This window comes from Cladophialophora immunda (assembly GCF_000835495.1).
Source record: "Cladophialophora immunda strain CBS 83496 unplaced genomic scaffold supercont1.1, whole genome shotgun sequence".
Taxonomy (NCBI): domain Eukaryota; kingdom Fungi; phylum Ascomycota; class Eurotiomycetes; order Chaetothyriales; family Herpotrichiellaceae; genus Cladophialophora; species Cladophialophora immunda.
Window position 1 is genome coordinate 375,866 of NW_015622541.1, and position 21,494 is coordinate 397,359.

Genomic DNA, 21,494 nt, shown 5'->3' on the forward strand with positions numbered 1-21,494 from the left:
AAGCGTGACAGCTGTGGCTGGCGCCTGTGGCGCCTAGTCCCGCTGCCAACCACGGGAGTCCTGGGCACAACTACTTGGCCCCCGGCCGCGGAGTGCTGCACTGCGCTCTTAACCTCTTCCGGGGCTGTATCTCGACCTTTTCGGCAGACCTCAAAACGGCTTTTCGACGTCACATATCAGAGCCTGCACCACAACATTCAATCAGATTCTCATTTGAACCCCCTGAGCCAACCTTGAAACGAGCCCTGAAACGGATATTCAACGATTCCACCTCGCCCTGCTTTGTCCTGAGTGTACGATATTCGCGACATCGCCCCTCTCCACAGCCTAATTTCCTCCGCATGAAACAAAATCTCCAGCCGACAAACCACACCGACCCTTTCCTCTGAGAAACAACACCTCATCTGCGTCGGCGTCATTCCTGGTGAGGCCGGGTCCTGTCTATTCTGGTTTCTCGACCGCCTTTTACCAGGGCCTCACTTCGGTATCTCCTCGACTCAAAACGTCCTCTTTGTCCGAATTACTTTGCCGCCACTCGAAACCGATGCGAGAACTACTCCTTTACCGCTGCGAATCATGTCTGGAAAATATTCTGTCGAAGATCTGTTGAAGCTGCGGGCATCGCCGCTCATATGTAAACCTCCAAATCTACCGCCCATAGAGGAATGGATGGGGTATGGGATACATGCCGATCTCATGGTTGAAGTAGGATCAACATAACTGACGTTTGACCAGTGCACAAGAACTGAGTGGCAGAAGGCCTATAGCTCGAGGAGTCAAAGAAGACCAACCTGCACAAAGTGACCCCTTTCAGAAAAGACCGACCATTATTGATACCCAGCGTCGAACAGCTACGGGTACGCTTCAAGGACATTTGCCTCACCTGTTCCAACTAACGATATTTTCAGATCCCGACCGCATAGTTCTTGGTCCTCCCCGACGATCATTCGCCTCCAATGCCCGCGCCGTCAGCAAATCGCAAGATCTAGCAGATGATTCGGGGAACACCAAGGACCGATCAACGTTAATCGACAAATCCAGAAATGGCGAAGAGTCCGAGTCCCGGCACCATGAGCGGAGGTATACCCAAACAAATGGTCGCTACGGCAATCGTCAAGAGAGCGAAGAACTGGAGACTGAAGGTCGTCGTGACTATGAGCGCAGACCAAAATGGGGAGGGAGAGACAGGAATGATCAAGACCTAGAAACCGAACAGGACGATACGCCACGCGGATTCCGGAGGGAGACACAGTCGAGGGCGAGGCTATCACAGTCATGGTTCAAAAAGGATAACGGAGATGCTGAGGACGACAAAACACCTGACTGGCGTCGTGATCGGGGCAGGGACCGTGACTGGGACAGAGAGCGCGCTGCCAAAGTGGAGGCGGAACCCGAATGGATGGACTCAACAGAACCCGAGGAACCGTTTCAAGCCCGTACCCAGGAGGACTTCCAGCGTTGGAAAGAAAGGATGAAGGCCGGCAGCACAGCACCAGCTGACAAGGTTGAGACAGCTGCTACCAGTCCACCAGCGGAGGAGAAATCAGTCAAGAGGGTCGTTTCTGCCGAGCCAGATGACTCGATGGACAAGTTCTTCGCCAGATTCGAGTCCAAGACGACAGAACAGAAGGCCGGGCCAGCCAAGTCACATGGGAAAACACGTTTTGCATCGCTGTTTAGTCCTGCAACGGAACAAAACAAGCAGATTGAATTTCCTGCTCAACCATCCTTCTCAGAAAGACCCTCCTCCGCCCAAGCAACAGCCTCAACAGCCTCGGCGACGAATGCTGATCAAGCCGGATTTGCTCGCATTCTTGAAATGTTGCAGACACGAAGTAACAACCCCACTCCTCAAAATCAAGAGGCATCGAAACCGAGAACGCCACTATATGCGAGGGCAGCCGAGCCAAAGACCGAACCTGAACCGAAACCCCCTACGCCTACTCTTTGGGGGTTATTGTCAGGCCAGTCGGGAGGTCAAGCGCAACCGCCTGAGCAGATCCACGCAGCTGCATCTCAGGAAAGATATATAGAGAACAAATCGCCAAGCGAGCAGCCTACGCACACACGACAGCAGTCCAGCATCACCAAAGATGAAGTACTCTTGACTTTGCTCCGTCAAGCCACTCTAGCGCCAAAACCGCAACCACCGCCTCCTACCGGAGGGGGAATGTTTGGACTACCTCCGGAGCCCAGCAACCGTGCGGCGCAACAAAGAGGGCCGGTGATTTCGCCCATCCAGGCACAACAAGATCCAATAATGGCACAACGAAGGGAGCCGAGAGGCCCAATATTCGATGAGTCACCCATTGCCATGTACCAAAGCGAACAGATACAGCGCGAACAACCTGCCCGAAGGCCGACCAACGGCACGCAGCCCGCGTATTCGGTCGATCCTCTGATGGCGCTTCTGGGTGGCCAAGCACCTCCACACAGACCAATGCAGCCAACACAACCACCTCAAGCCCTTCCTCCTGGCCTTCAGCGACCTCCTGGACTCGACCAGATGCCACGACAAAACCCAAGCTGGCCTCCTCAACAGCCACAGCAACCACCACAGCCTTCGCGCCAGCCGTCCCTCCCTCCCGGCTTGGCGAACCTGCCCCGAGGTATGTCAGGGCCACCATATAGTCAGCCTCAGCAAATCCCGACTCTACCGACTCTACCGCAACAGCAGCGGCCTCAGCAACCACAGCCACAACGAAAATACACCGCAGAGTCTTCTGGAATGCCACCAAACCTTCCTCCGGGTATGTACCCTCCTCCAGGCTTCATGAATGCAGGCCCTCCGCCAGGCTTTCCAAGCGGACTGGCAAATCATCCCGCTGCTAGGTACGGGGGGGATCCAGCAGCCCAACAGCGGGCTTTCATGGAGATGTATGGTGAAGTTGGCGGTAGAGGACTGGGACTGAGGGGTGGTGCCGGGAATTCAGGGATGCCGCCGTATCGGTGAGGAGGGAAGGCGGAGCTGGGGACAAGTTTACCAGCGTGGGTTCTTTCCGGGGAAAAGAGATGAAAGCGACAGCGAAGGCGACAACAAAGCGACTGGCAACGGCACGGGACGGAGCGATTTGCAAGAACTTGCAAAAAAATAAAACCAACTGCAGCGGTGAGCATCGGCCAGCGCAACGGACCTTTTGAGGGAAGAGTTGTCGCCAGCACCGCTCACCGAAGCTTCTGGTGAAGACGGATGCGAGCGACCCAGGGATGCGATCGAAACCACCAGTGCGGCGAGGACAAGGACTGTACGTAGCGCATTCATTCTGGACTCACAGAACATGCAGCCCGAGGCAAAGTTTGAACTGCGACGGCGAGAGAACACCGAGTGCCCAGTACTTATTTGACGGGACAGAATCAGGCGTGCTGATATCCACGATGGGGACAGGGAGAGGATCAATCGCAATTCGAGAAGCGGAGGAAGTAGCAATGCAAAGTCAATTGTTCTTCTGTCTCTCCTTCTGTTTCTCCTACAAAGGCTCGCCCAGCGTGATCGCTCAGTTAAGATGGCTTACCTCCCACTGCTCGATAGTGTGGATATTTAGTCATGCCCAAGCTCAATAGAACTCGGTTGTGGTTTGTTCGCATATACAGAGTATGTATATGCCTCTCATGCCTGCTGGCGGCGTTTGATCTTCTCCACGAGCCTCTTGACATCACCACTCCCACTATCCGAAGGCTTCTTCGCACCGTCGCCACCGTTCCGAGGGGGAGCTTCGACATGCCCGTCCTTGCGGCGTTTGCTCCCACCAGCATCGTCATCATCTCCCCCTCTACCTGGCCGCTCCGACGCGCCGGACCTCTCGTCCCCTTTGTGCTTCCTCCTCCGCCCTTCCTCCAACAGCGCACGCATGGCCTTGGTGCCTTTGAATTTCGGGTTCGTCGGATCAATGGCGTACTCGTGGCTTTCGAACAGTCGCGAGAAACGCGGATCCGAGGTGTCCACTTGGAATGCATCTGGCGCGTCTTCTGGAGCGTCGCCCTTCTTCGCAGCCTTGGGTTTCTTCTTTTTGTTCTTCTTCCGCTCCTCCTTCTCGGCCTTCTGGATTTCCCGCATGTCGAAGTGTCTGATCCTCTTTTTGGCTCCGTCGGGCCCGGCTTCATCGGCGTCGTCGTCGGCCATCAACAGTTCAAGTTCCGCCCGCTGTTTGCGATCCGCCTCCTCCTCGGCCTCGCGCTCCTTCTTTTTCTTCAGGCGCTCTTCCTTTCTCAATTTCTTGGAGGCCGCTTTCTCCGACGCAGCTGACGGTTCCGCGAAGAAGGGGTCATCGAATCCCAGGTCCGCGTCCTCCTCTCCAGCTGGAATTGCTTGTTCGTCGCCCTTGTCTTGATCATCAGCATCGCCCTCGGTGTCGGGGCCGTTGCCCTCGCGCGCACTCTTCATCTTCTCCTTGCGCTTCTGCTTTCTCTCTCTTTCTTTTCGAACATACTTCTCGAGCGTCGTCTCCTCTGGCTCTGGCGAGTTCTCAAACACCGATTTCTTTTTACTCGTCTCGTTAGTGCCACCGCTCAAGCCAGATGTGAACGTGATCTGCATATCTCCGACCGGCCTTTTTTCTTTCTTGGATGACTTCTTCTCCGGCTCGGGTGGGAGGCCAAGGAGTGTGCGCATACGTTGTCTTTCTGCTTCTTTCTTGGAAGTTGGACCGCTGCTTGCCGCAACTTCATTTTCCTCCTCTTCGTCGTCCTCCGAATCATCTGAAGCCAGATATGCCCTGAGATCGTTCTCGTCAATTTCCTTCCTGCTGCCTTTAAAAGCTCTTGCCACAGCTTCTCTCCGACCCCCGTCCTCCGCGTCCCACGTCAATTTCACCTTGGAATGCTGTAACGCATCTGTCACAAATTCATTCGGTCTGTAATCGTCAGATATTCGATCACATTCTTCACGCGGAACGTCGGTAGAGAAGTCAGTGTCATCAGGCACGAAGCGGAGGTCGAAGAAATTGGCCGTGCGCAGATACTCAGTGCCGTCGACGGCATCATAGATTTGTTTTGCCACACTTGGTGACGAAAACGTCAAGATGGCGTAGAAATACCGAAGGCGTTCGAGTTGGTAGCGGCGCAGGGCTGTGGAGTCAAAATCGGTTGTGCCGTCGTCGGGTTTCAGTATGGATTTTTTGATGTCTTCATCTCCTTGTTCTTCGTCGTCAGAGAAGTCTCCATTAATGTTTTCCTTTGGAGGGTTCGCAAAGATTTCTCTGGGTGGGCCTTCCAATTCTTCACGTTCCAGACGTTCTTTACCAAATTCGCTAGGATAAATGGAGACCTTGAGCAGGGAGTCCGAGGTCGAGAGGAAACTGCTGAAGACAGCCATCAAGTCGGCGGCGCGTATATTGTCCCAATCGAGGTTGACAACGGCAATGCGAGATGTGACTTCGCCGGTCGGGACGTCTGTCTGCTGCGTAGCACCAATGCCAACTTCCTCCTCCAGGGCAGCTTCTTCCTCCTCCGATTCCTCATCGCTTGTGGTCTCATCAGACGAGGATTCAGAGTCTGTGTCTCTCCCTTCTCGCAAAGGATCACGGGTCTTCTTCTCAATCCTGCTCAACTCCTCCTGCACTTGATCATCGTCGTCCGGCTCATCACTTTGTTCATCTTCGCCCTCCTCGTCGTCAAACTCGTATTTCCGTTTCAATCGCTTCCTCTCTGCGTTGGATTCGAGCGGGCGGCCATACCGATCGACCTTGGCTCGCTTCACAAAGTCCTCGTCTTCCAGAACCCGGGCGAAACGTTTGTCGAGTTTGACCTTGTTTTTCTTGCCTGGAAGGCGGTATCGGGGGTCGGACTGGATGTTGGCGAATCGAGGGTCTGTGATTCGAGGGTCATTTGAGGGTCTGGTAGACTTCGCCGCCGTCTTGAGCTTCTTCCTCGAGGGCTCCTCCATCATGAGGCTGTTTTCAGTCGACTAGGCGCAGTTACCGAAGCAGTTGCGGACAAAGCATACGGAGGAAAAAAAGTTCTCCGACTGTCAAAATTTGGTGGGGAAAATGGATGCATGGGCGGGATTTTCCGCCTGCGGGATGTTCACCATGCCACCATTTTCCACTTGGTCCCTTGCAGCAACAAGGGTGTGAAGATCTTTTTGGGAGCTTCCCTTGACAATAAATCAGTTCCCCTTTTTTTACCTTATGGTCTCGAGTCGCTCACTCTCTCCCGCACTCCGCATACAAAGGCGCCCGTTCAGCGCCCACCTGTAGCTTGATCTCCAAGAGCGCAGTTTGCCCTGCGCAGACACACCTGCCCCGCCCAGACTGTCTCGGGTAGCGACGTGCTTCATTGACAAAATGCCTGCGGGGTCCTGCTTGATCACTGGGTAAGTCAGGCCAGGCTGAACCCCCTCTTTGAAACAGCACAGACAGAGACTGATGCCCTCTTTCTTCTCAGTGGCACCGGGTACATTGGCTCCTTCACAGCCTTGGCCCTTCTCGAAGCAGACTACAAGGTCGTCGTTGTCGACAACCTCTACAATTCCTCCCCCGAAGTCCTCAATCGGATAGAGCTTATTTGCGGCAAGAGACCCGAATACTACAATGTTGACATCACAGACGAAAAGGCGTTGGATGATGTCTTCTCAAAGCACCCGGACATTGACAGTGTCATCCACTTCGCCGCGTTGAAAGCCGTTGGCGAGTCCGGCGAGATTCCCCTCGACTACTACCGCGTCAATGTCTATGGCACACTCTGCCTCCTGTCTTCTGCGGCACGACATAACGTAACGAATATTGTCTACTCCTCTTCCGCCACTGTCTATGGCGACGCCACCCGCGTACCGGGTATGATACCCATCCCAGAAGAATGCCCTCTGGGTCCTACAAATCCCTATGGCAACACCAAGTTCGCTTCCGAGTTGATGATTACCGACCACATCAATGCCGAGCGCGCAAAAGCCCAAAAGAAAGGCGACCCAGGCGCGGTAAAGAAATGGAATGCCGGGCTCTTGCGATACTTCAACCCCGCGGGAAGCCACCCCAGCGGGATCATGGGGGAAGACCCCTCAGGAGTTCCATACAACCTCTTACCATTGCTCGCGCAAGTTGCCACGGGGAAGAGAGAAAAATTGCTTGTGTTTGGCGACGACTACGCGTCTCATGACGGCACTGCCATTCGCGATTACATCCACATCCTCGATTTGGCTGCAGGCCACCTGAAGGCATTAGATTACCTACGCACGCATCAGCCGGGTGTTCGGGCCTGGAATCTCGGCACCGGGCGTGGCTCTACCGTATTCGAGATGATAAAGGCATTCAGCAAAGCCGTGGGTCGCGAGCTACCTTACCAAGTTGTCGAGAGAAGACCCGGTGACGTACTGGACCTGACCAGTAACCCGACGCGGGCAAATCGAGAGCTTGGTTGGAAGGCGACCAGGACGATGGAGGACGCCTGTGCAGATTTGTGGCAATGGACCGAGAATAATCCAGAGGGTTATAGGCAGAAACCGCCACAGAAGTTTTTGGATGCGTTGAAGAAGAACAACTGAACCCCTCTATGCGTGCTGTGAGGTATGAGGTCAGTTGTTACGTGGGTTGGATTGTTTGCGGTTTTGGTGGATGGGCTCGGGCGAATGCACACGAAATGAATACCCTGGACGCAAAATGTATCGGCGGTGAGCAATGAATGGGCTGGCGGTTTGCACGAACATTTTGTATGGAAGCTTTCCATTGGACTGGTGCCCTGCCTTGCTGTTCGGGTCAAGATAGACAGGACGATGCAGACGCTGTCTATGCATTCGAGAGCCCCGAGCTTTAGAGAGAGCATTAGACAGGACAAAGAGTGGAGAGAGAGTGCAATGAGAGCATGTCGAAGTCGTTGGTATGGGAGTATATCTCAGCCATCCAGCATGGTAAGGGTGTCGGAAGCATTCGAGCCCGACCGATTCATTAAACATATCGGAGTCGGATCAACATACGCCGAGGCGCATTGCGTCTACATGTATGAAGTTGGCGACATCGACTGACAATCAACACTTGGACATCATGATGCTGTGGAGACTGGCCATCTCCGGTTGATCGGTAATCCTCACTCGCAGGCAACGAGGCTCACTTACTCTTAAACCCTTCCCAAACACTTACATCGTTGATGCCCGGTTCTCTCTGAAACGGTAGGTTCTGATTCAGTTTCCTGGTCTGCTTCTTCACCGACATCTTTGAGCTACAGACCAGTATCAGCTACAGCCACGGATAAAGAAGCCCAAGCATGGTAACAGCCTCGCCCGCGCAATGACCCAGAAACCCGTCCTCATTTCCGGCGCTGGCCTCGCCTCTCTCCTCCTCGCGCGCTCTCTCCTCCGCTCCAACATCCCCTTCCAGGTCTTTGAGCGCGATGCCTCGCTCGCCTTCCGCGGCCAGGGCTACCGCCTGCGCCTCTCGTCCGAGGGCCTCGACGCGATCGAATCGGTCCTGGACCCTGCCGCGTTCCAACGCTTCTACGACCGCTGCGGGAAGACGGGCGGGAGTGGGTTCCTGGGGTTCGACGCCGTCACGGGCGAAGTGGTCGAGGAGCACAGGATGGACGAAAACCTCGGGTCGCGGGACGGCAAGATCGTGGGGATCGCCCGTGGAGACATGAGGCGTTTGTTCATGGAAGGGTGCGAGGAGTTTGTGCACTTCAACAAGCACGTCAAGGGCTACGAGTTGACGGACGACGGAGTGCGGGCCGTCTTCGCAGACGGGACCAAGTCCGTCGAGGGCTCCCTCCTCGTCGGAGGGGAAGGCATCAACTCGACCGTCGCCAAGCAGCTGTCGGGCGGCCGTCTCAAGGTCTACGATCTCGGCGCGCGAGGCATCCACGGACAGGCGCCGACCGCGGCCTTCAAGGCCCTGGGTGAAGGCGTCTTCCGCCTCGTCGACAACGCCAACCCGCGCGGCCGGCTCTCCGTCATCACCAACGTGCGGCCGAACGACATGGACGACCCCGACGTCGAATTCGGGTGGACCATGGTCGGCGTGCCGGGGGTCATTAAGGCGCCGAACGACGACTACACGATCGTCGGGAAGGTGGCGGCGGACATCGCCAAGTCGCTGACCCAAGAGTGGCATCCGCGCTTCAAGCCCCTCTTCGACCAGATGAACGAGGCCGAGGCCGCGTTCTGGAAAATCACCTGCTCGTCCCCGAGCGGCGTGCCGGAGTGGCCCAACGAACCGCGCGTGTCCCTGATTGGCGACGCGGTCCACTCCATGACGCCCGCTGGCGGGATAGGGGCGAACACGGCCGTGCGGGATTCAGCGTTGTTGGGACGACTGTTGCGCGAGGCCGGCGGGCCCAAGGAGGGTGTGACGGCCGCCTACGAGAGGGAGATGAGGGTCTATGCTAGCGAGGCTGTGAAGTCGAGCTACGGCACCGCAACCAAGGCGTTCAAGGTCCACATCGACGAGTTGTCAAAGACCATCTGAGGGCGGCGGTATGGAGTGGGAAATGGTGGTATAGCACTGGTTACAGGTGTACTAGACGGGGGGGAAATAGATGTCGCGACTAAACCCTTCCCGCGTCTTGCACCAACTTTGTCACGGGATAAATGGCGTAAGTGAATAGAGCGCCCAGTTCGTTCCCCTGACTAGGACTCAAGAGACTCTACCTCGCAGCGCCGGATTATTACCATTCGGGGCTATACCTGGTCGCCGATCAGCTACAGCGGCGAAGGCGTTCACTCGCAAGTAATATGGGCGCGACAGTGTAGTTTGGTCGAGAAGTCTAGAACCAATTTCATGGCTTGCTTTTTGAAGTCTCATTGTCTCGTAGAGTATGGGTATAATATATGGTCCCATCTCCCAGAACGGGAGCGGACCAAATCCTGCCGCCAACGCCATCGCTCACGAAGCATAAAGCGGTAGGAAAGTCACTGTCCGTGCCTGCTGTGTTGTAGGACTGGCCACGAGGATACATCGCAGGTCAGGCCCAGATCAATACCACTCAGGTGGAGTAGACAACGCTCACGCCCACCTTGCCCGTCCATTTCTTGATTCCCCCTCCATCATATGCAACTCCCCCCAGATGCCCGTTACTCTTTTTCCCACTCCCAGATCCCGCGCTTGTTCCGCTGGTCCCAAATCCGCCAGATGCAGTTCCACTAACAGGATGTACCGAGACTCCGACCTCCACAAGCAAACTCTTCACTCTCCCTGCCCACAGCGCCTTGACATTCCAAGAATCGTCCACCCGAAAGTTCAGCACGTTCTCTTCTTCCCGTTCAATCCGCTGTTCCTTAAGAGAGCGTTCGGTCGGGGTGAACCAGTCTCTAGTGAGAGTGCGTGCCCATTGAATTGGATCCCCATTTGTTTCGCTGTCAGGGCCGGTGGCCGTAGAGTCGTTGTCTATATCTCGGGAGGGCGCTGACGAAGAAGAGGTCGCCCGGCGTCGGGGTCGCCACAATTCTCCACCCACAACATACCGAGACTCCCAGGAATAAAAGTTAAAGTCGAACCGAGACGAAAGGGACAGTGCCGATGTTGGACGCACAGAGTAAGTGGACGATATTGACCCAGTGAGAGGAGTCAATGTCAAGGTCATGGTATATGGAAACGAAGAATGCGGTACGTTTGAGGGAGTGAGTAAGGTGTGAGATGCTGTAGAGAGGATGGCGGCAGACGTTCCTACCAGCGGCTTGTTGGATGAATGATTAGGCTGAGGAGGTCGCTCAGACGGTGTTATATGCGGTGTGAGGGTGGTGAAGCGCAAGCCTGTCGAGAGGCCAATGACGTGTGAAAGCGGGCTGTAATAGAACTCTGCGCCAGCAGATAACAGGGATGGTTTAGCGGCAAGGCGATTTTGATATGCAGTCAATGCATCCGCGTGCGGCGGAGTGCTCAGTCCTGGTGAAGGGAATTCTGTGAAGCTATCTATTGCGCCTGCATTTTCCGACGACGGAGTGGGTGTCGATGGAGAGACAACTGGCGTATCAGGTGGGCTAAGGCCAAAATTCCAGAGGCCTCTGACCCCCAGGAGGCCATTGTCTGTCGATCCCAGTCCCTCGATTGAATATTGGCCCGCATCGTGCTGGATGTGGGCAAGGACCGAGGCCGGCGGAGGAGCTGAGTTCGTCACTGGAGTCGAGGCTGATTTGCTATATATGGAGACGGACAGAAGAGTCTCGGGACTTATGCGCCGTGCATATAACGCCGTCAGAACTGATGGAGGGGGAAGATCCAGCGTCGCATGCAGCAAAATCGGCTTCCTCCCATCTTCGCTCAGAAAGTTGGGTATTTTCTTCTTCGCCCCCGGCGGGAAAGCAAGGGGGAGCCTTATATCTCGGTATCCCGGGGTCAAATATTTCAAGGGGATGCTAGGTGCTTCGGAGGGAACGTGGCCCAGTGGAACGCTCGAATAGAGGTAGGATATAGAGCCGTCTATGTGTCCCAGAGTCGACAAGGTGTATGAGGATGCAAAGTTCGGGGTGCTCAAAGACGAGACATGTAAGGACAATGTCGAGGGAGTCTGGAACGAGAGCAATGCGTCTGAGGTTGCGGTCAGAGACGAATAGCTGTTGTCGGGATTCCAATCGGTCGACGTCCCGAAGGCGTGGACAATATAGTCCATAAATCCAATCATTCTGGAAAGTGGTTGAGTTCAAGCGCCCCAGGCGCTATCTCAGATCGAGGTTCATCTCAGAAACATCAGTGATGTCCCACAACAGCGCGTGTTTCTGTACTGTGATGACGCTTGAGAGTCGTGGTCGACATCGCAGGAACCGCAGTTGTTGCAAACTGCTATTGAGGACGTTAAGGTTCGCCGTAATTATGCGGTGGGGCATGAGGTCTGAGAGTGATATTCCTCAGTCTGGCTGCCGCTGGATTCAATATCGGCGACGACGAACAGCCATTCTATCAAAAATAATCGTGTATGGGTGTGGGATACAGGACCACCGTTTCCGTCAGGTAAAGAAGTGTCATTTGTTGGTGAAGATCACCGTCGATCTACCGAGGCTACTAATCGAATGACCTTTTCATCCCACCATCACAATCTCGTCTGACAGTGCCACTTATGTTCCAGCTCGGCGCGCTCCTAAAAGCTTGAGGACTCTTGTCAAAGTCTTGTCTGCACACCTCATCATACTTGGCTTCATTGCTGTCGCTATTACTCAGTCGCTCTCGATGATTTCAATCTATTTGTCACTGAACTTCCCGACTTACGAGAAGCCCAAGTTGCCGCTTTCGGTTCTAGAGTTCCCGACACCGAGCATCGTCTACTCATCGTTACGGCAAACTTGGTTTGGGATTAAGCAGGAAGAAGTGCGAACATCCACATGGCAACGGAGAGACCGTGGTTCCGGATCTTTTCGCCTTTTCAGCCAAGTGAATCCACCAAGTTTGACTTGGCGGACCATTCCAATGCGTTGAGATTGTGTGGTGGTAACAGCCTTGTCACCTGCCCGCCCCAGCTCTGGGGTTACAGCTGACGCCACGAGTCTCAGGCTGCCAGCCAACGCGCTCCAGCTCCCTCGGCTTGCGCTCTAGACTCGGACTTCCCTGGTAGATGCATGGCCAGAGAGACGGCAAGTTCGCGACCACCTACTCAAAGGACGGTGTGATGGCGCTAAGGCGTTGCCTGGATTGCCACGATGTACCCACAGCAGCCTATCACGACCAGTTTGGGTTTATCACGCAATAGCTTACTGCAACGATAAGCTGGACGGCAGGAGGAACTTTTCGCAGATAACACCCATGCTCGTGGGTTTCTAGAAAACCTGCCACTTGCGGATAGTTCTTAAAGACCCTGCCAGGATCTCGCAGGCGTGAATTTCTCCGCATCCTTCAGCTCGCTCGCTATCTCACTGCCTCGAGAAACAGCAGCGCACAATGTCGAAGTCCACCTACGCCGACGAAAAGCAGGTCGATCCCCTCTATCCAGTTGTTGGCGAGGATCAAAATGGGACCGTCCCCTTCGAGGGCTTCAGTGCCTTGATCGCCGAAGGTGTGTCTTCCATCGGCTGGAGAAACGCTAAGCGATTGTTAACAGAGTGTTCCTCTAGATCACAAACATGAGATCAAGCTCCGGACTATGTCCTGGCAGAAGGCAGCCTGGCTTCTTGCTGGCGATCAGGTCTGTCTTGCTATCATGGCCCAAACGTGGTCGCTCTCGTAAGGCTGTCTCGTTCCATTTCCAAGCTTGCAGGACTAACAGCGGTATCCTTCAGAGTCTTAGGATGGGTACCAGGCATCATCACTATGGTTGGTGCAGGTATCCTCTTTTGGATCACCTCTATTACCATGCACAAATACATCATGAAACATCCTCAAATAAGGGATATTTGTAAGTTCTTCCTCGCTTGATACAACGGAGGTCCCCGGGCTCCAGTCAGATGTCCGAACTAACCATCATTGGAACAGGTGATTTTGGCTACTACGCCTTTGGCAGGAGTCGCATCGCATATGAATGGACTGGATTCATGTTGCTCGCCAACAACATCCTCCTCATTGGCTTCCACGTCCTCACCGGTGCCAAAGTCATCAATACCTTATCGAACCACTCCCAGTGTACCGTCGTCTTCTCGATCATCGTCATGCTCATGTACGTTTTCCTCCCTAACCCTAACCCTAAACCTAAGAAACCTCGTTTCTCCTAGTATGAGTTTTCAGTGCTGATGACGAACAGGGGCATTGTTATGTCAATTCCTAGAACATTACGTCACGTCTCATTCATGTCCATGTTCTCAGGTGAGCGGTCGCCCAATCTACCCATCCACGTTTCAATCACTAACCAGGATACATAGCTGCCTGCATGGCAATCGCAATTCTCCTCTTCCTGATCTTCTCGGGTATCGAAGCCCATCCCGGTTTTGGCTATTATGGCGACTATCCTGCTGCTGGAGAGGTCAGGACATACCCTTTCCCTCTTCCTGGAACTACCTGGGTCAATTGGTAAGTGATGTTGAACAGTGTTCTGTCCCTAGAATACCCTTGCCCAAGTATAATCTATCTCGTTACTAATAAAAAGATAGTCTAAATGCCGTCTTGAATATCACGTTCCTTTGGGTGCCCCAGATCCTGTTCCCAACCTTCATCGCCGAGATGGAGAAGCCAGAAGACTTCCCCAAATCACTTGCCGTTCTCACAGTCATTTCCGCCTTTTTATTCATCTGCCCTCCGGCTATCGGTTTCCATTACTTGGGCCAATATTCGACTGCTCCAGCATTCGGCAGTTTGGGTGTCACGGCTTACAAGAAAGGCTCCTTCGCGTTCGTCATTGTGCCTACACTCGTCATCGGTGTGATCTACGCAAACGTCACTGCCAAGTTTATCTACTTCCGAGTCATGGGCAAGTCTCACCATGCCCACAGCAACACTGTCGTCGGGTGGGGTGTTTGGGTTCTGGTCATGGCGGGTATCTGGATCATCGCTTTCATCTTCGCCGAAGTTATCCCCAGCATGGGAGACTTCCTCTCCCTCCTTGGAGCAGCGTTCGACTCGTTCTTCGGCTTCATCTTCTTTGCAGTGGCGTACTACCACCTGTACAAGGGGAGACTGTTCCATGGTGTCTACAGATCCATCATGTCGGTTATACACGTGTTCGTCATGTTTGTCGGGCTTTTCTTGCTTGGACTTGGGCTCTATGCTGCCGTCAAGGCTATCATTGCTGACTACTCGGGGTCTACGACGCCTGCATTCAGCTGCGCCGATCTGTCCATCTAGACGAAGCCATTAGTCGATAGAAAGATCGATCTGAGATTGCTGCTTTCTGTGAGCATCTGCAGGGCAATCGATCAATATACAAGTCTAGAGATAAACAACTATTGACCAAACTGACCAATTTATGCCCAACCTGGCCATGCGTCTTTGATAGTAGTTATATTAGAAGATATTGCTTGCATGGATGCTCAATAAGACTGTACCACTATCGTCCTTTTTAATATTAGCATACTGTATGTCGAAGGTATAAATATGTATTCTTTAGGCGAACTAACACTATCTTAACCTAGGTCCTAGTTGATAATCATACCCCTACTAATTTCGCCGCCGCTTTATCCCATCTGTTCTCTCAGGCGACGGTCAGGAAAAGCCCAATGAATGATTGAAGTCATCCAGTCGGGCTCAGTAATCATGTCGTTGGTCGAAGCATACAAGCGAGAGCTGAAAGTCCTTCGTCTGATCGGACTTCTCGAACATTGCGATCACGAGACCACCATGGACGACCAAGGCAACTAAATAAGCTTTGAAATACGAATAACTCGCTGATAGCCTTTCCATCAGCTGAAAATGGCTTCTCAGCGTCAAAAGTCGACAGCTTCAATGATCCCAATCTCCGAAATTCATCAGACGTACGCATGGCCTGTCATTTCTGAATCCCGCGAGACTGGCAGGATCCGATATCAGGAAAAACCAATATGTCTACATCAACCCCAGCGCTTTCACAGGTCGAAGTCAATGGAGTGAAATTGGCCTACCGCGAGTCCGGGGAGGGCGAACCTCTTGTTCTCGTCCATGGACATCTCTCTGACCACCGCTCCTGGACACCAATCGAAGCCAAACTGGCGGTCAATTTCCACGTGTACAACTACAGCAGACGCTTCGCCTGGCCCAATGAACCGATACAAGACGGCGAGCCTCAGCCCTGGGAGCAGGACTCACTCGACCTGGCTGCCTTCATCGAGACTCTTGGGATCGCACCCGTCCATGTCCTGGGCAACTCGTCGGGAGCCTTCATTGCTATCTGGCTGGCCCGTACTCACCCCCACCTCTTCAGAACTCTGCTGCTGGAAGAACCACCCCTCATTACTCTCTTCCTTCCCAGCCTCCCACCAAGTCTCCTGTCTGTCCTTTCCTTCCTGCTCTGGCATCCTATTTCGTTTTGGCCCGTGATGGTCTTCGGCGCCACAACTGTCTCGCCAGCAACGGCATGCAGCAAAAAGGGCGACTATGAACTCGCCGTGTCCACGTTCGGAAAAGGCGTGCTAGGTCCCAAGTTCTGGGGCCGCGCCCTTGCCGATGTCGCCCGCAAGCGACAGATTGACGACAACTCAAAGGGTCTCTGCCACTTCCTGCGCTACAACTCCATGCCGGAATTTCGAGTGCAAGACGCGCGGAAAATCAAGGTTCCAACGCTCGTGATTACCGGCATTGAAGGACCGCTGTCCCAGCAGTGTATTGACGCCGAACTGGTCAGGGTGTGCGGCGCGAACAGGAAGAGGGAGGTGAAGATCGACGGGGCAGGGCATGCAGTACACGAAGACAACCCCGAGCAGGTGTTTAAGGAGGTGGTGAGGTTTGTATTTGAAGACAAGGCTGCCTAGAATAGGGGGTGGCCGAAACAAGCGGGGTCAAGACGAAAGTTTAACAACACCGGTAACTCGCCGACGGGGTCTGTAGACATTTCATTGTTGAGGACCTCGAAGCAAGCAATTACAGACTCTAGCTGAAGTTTCAATACAGGCGCCGACCGGCAAGCATCCGTTTTAGTAAGCACGGAGGCGGCCCGAAGGACACTGTGAACAGGCCTGGTCCAAAACAGCTCGACACATCGAGTCTATTTAATATTACAAAGCATCGTAGCCTTGTTGTTCGTGCTTATGAAATTGCGTGCGGAAATCGAGCCGCTGAGGCTTCAATCGGTCGGTGTGCTTTCGACGATGTTTACCTGGAACATTGAAGTCGGAGTCTGGGAGCAGCAAAGCCCTGTTTCTCACCCTAAGCGTGGAGGGAGTTGTAATAGCTTGAAATCGCCTCTACTTCCTCCTTCTGTTGATTTCAAGTTTTCTATCAAAGCCCAGTCAAGCTTGTCAACATATCTGGTCCGACATGGATCAACTCCCCCAACTTGGACGCTCAGTTTGGGAGGTCATTCCCCAGACCTCGGAAATATACGCTTCTCTTCTGAACCGCAGCGCGAAAGATGCGATCCTGGCAACCAACCCCGAAGTTGCGAGTTACGGTCCTGACCCTCGTCAGGAACTGGACGTCTACGCGACCAAGTCTAGCACGGCGCCCGTCATGGTGTTCCTCTACGGCGGAGCTTGGGTTGAAGGAGACAGGGTCATTGGCGGCATCCCCGATGGGCTCGTGTACAGAAATCTAGGCTACTATTTCGCAGAAAAGCAAGGATTCGAAACGATCATACCCGACTATCGACTCGTCAGGCATGGCGCTAAATATCCTTCGGGAGCAGAGGACCTTGCCCTTGTCCTGAGATACGTCAGGGGGAGATATGGCGTTGAGCGACCGCTGTTTATTCTGGGCAATTCTGCAGGGGCTGTCAACACCATGTCATGGCTCCTTGATGGTGCTTTCAAGGAGAGCCGTGAGAAGAGTAACTTGACTGGAATCATCAGCCTCGGAGCTCTGATGAACTTTGAAGAACTGCCTTCGCCATTTCCGGAACTGCTTACGCAGTACTTTGAAGAGACCTATACATCGAGATCTCCTTTGGCGTTACTACGATCTGCGGCACTGAACAGCCAGCTGCATCGGGACATGCCGGCATTGTTGATTCTCTGGAGCGAACTGGATCCCGACGTTATAATCAAATCAAACCGTGATTTTCTGACCGAGTTGAGAAAGAACGACCTCCGAGCCGACGCCAACGAGATAATGGGCCACAATCATATCAGCCCGCCGATGTCTCTGGGAACGGGACTGGAAGCTGAGGAAGAATGGGGTGCGTCAGTTGCTGCTTGGATCACGAAGCACGTTGCGAAGAGTTGAGCGGTCAACTTGACTATTAGCTCTCTGGCCCGAGCACACTACATGGAAAAGGAATGGTGTTAGGGATTGCAAGGACGATGTAGTATATTTCCTATGAACTATTCATCTGGGACTGCAGTTGATGTTGTTTTGTGGATAAGCTTGGCCCATGAAATTCCCCTGCATAGAACACTGCCAAATCAAAGTGCTTAACAGGATTTTTGAGAAAGAATTAAATATCAGACCCAAAGGAGTCCATCAGTCCTGCTATTCGGATATTGAGACTGAAATTCCAGCTGGACTCAACCTAGTACTCCCAGTGGACTTCCTGTAATTACAGCAGTATTCTGTTCAGAACTGGGCAAGCAAGAAAGCATAGTTTTCCGAAGCACGGGCAATACTAAGATGGTGATTGCGGCCCTATTGTCTGATATTGTTACGGATACATCGGTCAGTAGAATATAGTACACCAAAGCCAAACATGCATCGATACTGAGAAGGCGAGGTCTACAAATGTACGTTCAAGTGGGATGCCACCCGTTTAATTTCACTGGCAGGGCCTTTGAACAGAATAGAATCTGCAAGTCCAAAAGATCACAAGCCGAGTTCAGTGTAGAACCCTCCAGTTCCTACCGAAGTGTTCTCATGCGTTGTACACTTTTAAAGGCGTCCCCATCAACTGTGCCTTGATCTGCAAAGCGATGAATCGACCATAATACCTTGCGATCCCGATGTCGCCTCCCGTGAACCATACTCCTGGGTCTATAGGAACAAAAACGTTAACCCCCAGTCCTCTTCTGACGGACAACAGGAATCTTGGAGTACTTACGTCCGGCATATTTGAACGCTGCCCTCAGCTCCCCCTCCGCGTCCACCCCCCAGAAATCGTCAAGCTGACCTGCAACCTCAGGTCCAACGATTCCACCTGCGATCTGGCGCATGTTTTGAACAAAGCCTGTCGTGAAAACAATAACATCGGCTTTGAGTTCTGTGCCGTCCTCGAATGCAAGCCCGTCGGGGGTATAATGCGTCGGGGGACTTCTGGACTTCACTTTGATCTGGATATCATCCTCAGCAGCAGTTGATAGGAACCAATACCCACAACCTACCAATCCTTTGCTGATTTTCGCAGAAGTACCTACGTCCATGTAATGACCGCCCAGGCGTTCGAATAGGACGTGCATCAGGTCTCCGTATCTTTCGACGTCGAACCCCGCTTTTTGGAGCGCGTCGAACCGTTCGCTATCATTGCGGGCCATGGTGTGTAGATAGTTCATCATGATTTGACGTCGAATGGACGCAGGGAACGTAAAGCTTTCCCGATCGGCCATCTCGGTTGGGGTTTCGGCATTATAGTACGCTAAGTTGAAGCTCAGTACTCCGAGGTTGAAAAAGACCAGGATGGTTGAAATACCTTTGATTACCTCCTTGTAGTGCTCCGCAGGAAGGACCCCTTGAAGATGTCAGTTTAATGGTACAGAACACAAGGGACATACCGTGTACATGTGCGGCTCCTCTGCACCATGGTGACTGATGCAAGTCCAGCATTCAGCATGTCATCCGCGACGTCATGTCCTAGAACCGTCCGATTAAACAGTGGGCATATTGATAGATGATCAGAGGCTTTTACCGGTATTTGCTGAGCCCACAACAACTCCGCGGAGCCCCTTCCATTCATTCGAGTTACGATACTCGGAAGAATGCAGGACGATTCCTTTGAATTGTTCCTATGTGGCGGTCAGTCATTTCGATGTGAAGAGGATAGAAGGCGGTGCCCACCCTATTCGGTAGCAAAGGCATCACAGGTAAGCGTCCGCCCGAGCCACTGGCAAAAACCAGATGGAATGTCGTCAGAGTGACTTCTTCACCACCTCGATCCAACTTGCAAGTCCATATCTTCTTTTCTGGTGACCAGGAGCTGGCCACTAGTTCAGTTGATTGCCAAATATTCTGGGCCATGTCAGCAATGGAGGCTAGGAATCATGGAGATTGCATACGATTCCGAATCTCTGGACATAATCCTTGTGGCCTTTGGCAATGTGCTCTTTGCCCAAAAACTCTGGGTATGAGCTGTCGTATGTCCGGTAAAATGGCAGGTGTCCTATAAGTCCGAATTAGTGACGATAAAGCCTTTGCAGAACAACTATACTTGCCATATTCTCGGACCGTATGGACTGCTTCATGGTCAGCTCTGAATCCACAATGACGTTCCAGGGATGAGACTCACGCTTTGTAGAATCGTATCTGGAATTCCAACTATCTCCGACTATGCCGAACTTGTCAACCACCAGATATGAGACGTTCAAAGCTTGCAGGCGTCCACCAATTCCAAGTCCGGCTTGACCTCCGCCGACTACAACGACATCAAAATGCCGGGCATGGTCGTTGTCGGGTCCCTCTACCCTCTCTCTGATGCTGTTATTAGGGCCCGCAACGACCGGCTCCAGGGCATCGACATTTCCGTAATCCGCAATCTCGTCCAGGACCGTTCGGATCATCCAGATCTTCCACTCCCCTCGATCGCCTGGAACGAGAGAGAGAAACCCAGAGCAGGAAAGCTGAGGCCCGTCCCCCGAGGTCTGAAAGGTGAATTGTGCATCGACCCAGGACGACACATCGAGCACTTTGAAATGTGTTGCTGTTTTCGGCACCAAATTCAGATTCACCGGATTCTGGCGACCGAACGTGCTCGTCCATGCCTCCGTAACACTTTCCGCGCCGTAAAACGTCCGGAATGTACCCGTCAATGCCAGCAAGTCTCTCCAGATTGCCGATTCTGTGAGGTCCTCAAGCGATAGTGATAGCAGTCGTGGTAGTCGGGAGCGAGCTATTTCTTCGACGTCTAGACCCTCTGGAATCTGGGACTTCGGCAGCAAGCCTGGGAGTTGGCTGATCTCGATAGCTGGTGTCCGCTCAAAGACTCTTTCCGAGGGTCGGCCATGGTTGTCCATCTTCGTTTGATTCTGAGCTTAGGCTTTTCCAACGTCTCGGTCGCCTGTCCCTTCTGTTCAACGCTCATCCTCAAGTACTCATCGAATATTGCTCGACTGCTCTCCATGTTGCGATTCTAATTCCGCGCTGTTGTTAATCGACAAGTGTCTGATGGCAATACATTCCCGTCAATGTGTACGACGAAACGGTGTTTCACCGTCCTTGGCCAAGTCATTGTCGACTGTTGGCTTGGTAATGACAGTGAAGCAGCCGGGCCGTATCCGTTCCGGTATCAAGGCTTGGCTCTCGTTGGCAAATGCTGGTCCATCTCCCCATGCTACTCTTTAGGCTGAGATGTGGATCTTTTTAGCGCTCAGCGGATTCGGGATTCGGGGTGGTTCATTCGTTTCCCTACGACCTCTCGTTGATGATTTATAAAGGCACCGGCCAGGTCAGAGTTCCATTCTCGTATCCGACACCCCCGGAATTACAGCGTTGGGGACTGCGCGGCACAGCGGAGTCCCCAAGTTTTTGTCGCCTCAGAGAAGCGAAAGTATCGACTAAAGCCATGCTAACAGACCTCAACAGAGCATTCACAGGAAGAACGGCCTGAAACCAGTCTGGTGATTTAGCGCCAGCTCTCGGGCGAGACGGCCCGTCATCGGTGGAGGATTCTTCGCTTGTATTGAACGATCACGGACTTTCTGGCGATACCTGCCACAAGATGAGCTGCCTCTTGCATTTTCATTCGGGTATCCTCTGGGTACTGACATGCTGATCCTTCGCCCTCCGGAACTTAGGAAACACTTACCTAGTATCGTGACACAAGTGTCGTGAGAGAAATCAAGTCAGTCTCTTCGGCCATTTGTACGGGCTTTCATTCCGCAGTGATTTGTATCAGCATACGGCCCAAACCTGGCGAAACACACTGCCAGACTAGCTACGTAGTCCAGATTGCAT

General features: G+C 53.2%; 6 protein-coding genes across 6 annotated transcripts; 4 read left to right on the forward strand and 2 right to left on the reverse strand.

Annotated features, from left to right (window-relative positions):
* The first annotated feature begins 129 nt into the window (after positions 1-129).
* Positions 130-3,571, forward strand: PV07_00118 (uncharacterized protein). The gene is made up of 3 exons (XM_016386539.1): positions 130-674; positions 736-857; positions 909-3,571. The coding sequence occupies exons 1-3, from the start codon at positions 577-579 to the stop codon at positions 2,951-2,953; spliced, it is 2,265 nt and encodes a 754-aa protein (XP_016253467.1). The 5' UTR covers positions 130-576; the 3' UTR covers positions 2,954-3,571.
* Positions 3,417-5,973, reverse strand: PV07_00119 (uncharacterized protein). Its single transcript, XM_016386540.1, has one exon. The coding sequence runs from the start codon at positions 5,882-5,884 to the stop codon at positions 3,608-3,610; it is 2,277 nt and encodes a 758-aa protein (XP_016253468.1). The 5' UTR covers positions 5,885-5,973; the 3' UTR covers positions 3,417-3,607.
* A 308-nt stretch (positions 5,974-6,281) lies between these two features.
* On the forward strand, positions 6,282-7,474 carry PV07_00120 (UDP-glucose 4-epimerase GalE; the record flags this gene model as incomplete). The annotated part of the gene is made up of 2 exons (XM_016386541.1): positions 6,282-6,310; positions 6,382-7,474. The coding sequence occupies 2 exons, from the start codon at positions 6,282-6,284 to the stop codon at positions 7,472-7,474; spliced, it is 1,122 nt and encodes a 373-aa protein (XP_016253469.1).
* Positions 7,475-8,213: 739 nt separating this feature from the next.
* PV07_00121 (uncharacterized protein) lies at positions 8,214-9,386 on the forward strand (the record flags this gene model as incomplete). The annotated part of the gene is made up of 1 exon (XM_016386542.1): positions 8,214-9,386. The coding sequence occupies one exon, from the start codon at positions 8,214-8,216 to the stop codon at positions 9,384-9,386; it is 1,173 nt and encodes a 390-aa protein (XP_016253470.1).
* Positions 9,387-9,679: 293 nt separating this feature from the next.
* On the reverse strand, positions 9,680-11,891 carry PV07_00122 (uncharacterized protein). Its single transcript, XM_016386543.1, has one exon. The coding sequence runs from the start codon at positions 11,536-11,538 to the stop codon at positions 9,904-9,906; it is 1,635 nt and encodes a 544-aa protein (XP_016253471.1). The 5' UTR covers positions 11,539-11,891; the 3' UTR covers positions 9,680-9,903.
* Positions 11,892-11,978: 87 nt separating this feature from the next.
* PV07_00123 (uncharacterized protein) lies at positions 11,979-14,820 on the forward strand. Its single transcript, XM_016386544.1, has 7 exons — positions 11,979-12,900; positions 12,959-13,067; positions 13,124-13,239; positions 13,317-13,497; positions 13,582-13,643; positions 13,700-13,847; positions 13,928-14,820. The coding sequence occupies exons 1-7, from the start codon at positions 12,786-12,788 to the stop codon at positions 14,616-14,618; spliced, it is 1,422 nt and encodes a 473-aa protein (XP_016253472.1). The 5' UTR covers positions 11,979-12,785; the 3' UTR covers positions 14,619-14,820.
* The last annotated feature ends 6,674 nt before the right edge of the window (positions 14,821-21,494 follow it).

Coding starts and splice junctions, on each gene's coding strand:
- PV07_00118 (XM_016386539.1), top strand. CDS start 577: ATGTCTGGAAAATATTCTGTCGAAGATCTGTTGAAGCTGCGGGCATCG. Junction 675..735: donor CCCATAGAGGAATGGATGGG/GTATGGGATACA, acceptor ACGTTTGACCAG/TGCACAAGAACTGAGTGGCA. Junction 858..908: donor CCAGCGTCGAACAGCTACGG/GTACGCTTCAAG, acceptor CGATATTTTCAG/ATCCCGACCGCATAGTTCTT.
- PV07_00119 (XM_016386540.1), bottom strand. CDS start 5,884: ATGATGGAGGAGCCCTCGAGGAAGAAGCTCAAGACGGCGGCGAAGTCT.
- PV07_00122 (XM_016386543.1), bottom strand. CDS start 11,538: ATGATTGGATTTATGGACTATATTGTCCACGCCTTCGGGACGTCGACC.
- PV07_00123 (XM_016386544.1), top strand. CDS start 12,786: ATGTCGAAGTCCACCTACGCCGACGAAAAGCAGGTCGATCCCCTCTAT. Junction 12,901..12,958: donor CAGTGCCTTGATCGCCGAAG/GTGTGTCTTCCA, acceptor GTGTTCCTCTAG/ATCACAAACATGAGATCAAG. Junction 13,848..13,927: donor GGAACTACCTGGGTCAATTG/GTAAGTGATGTT, acceptor ATAAAAAGATAG/TCTAAATGCCGTCTTGAATA.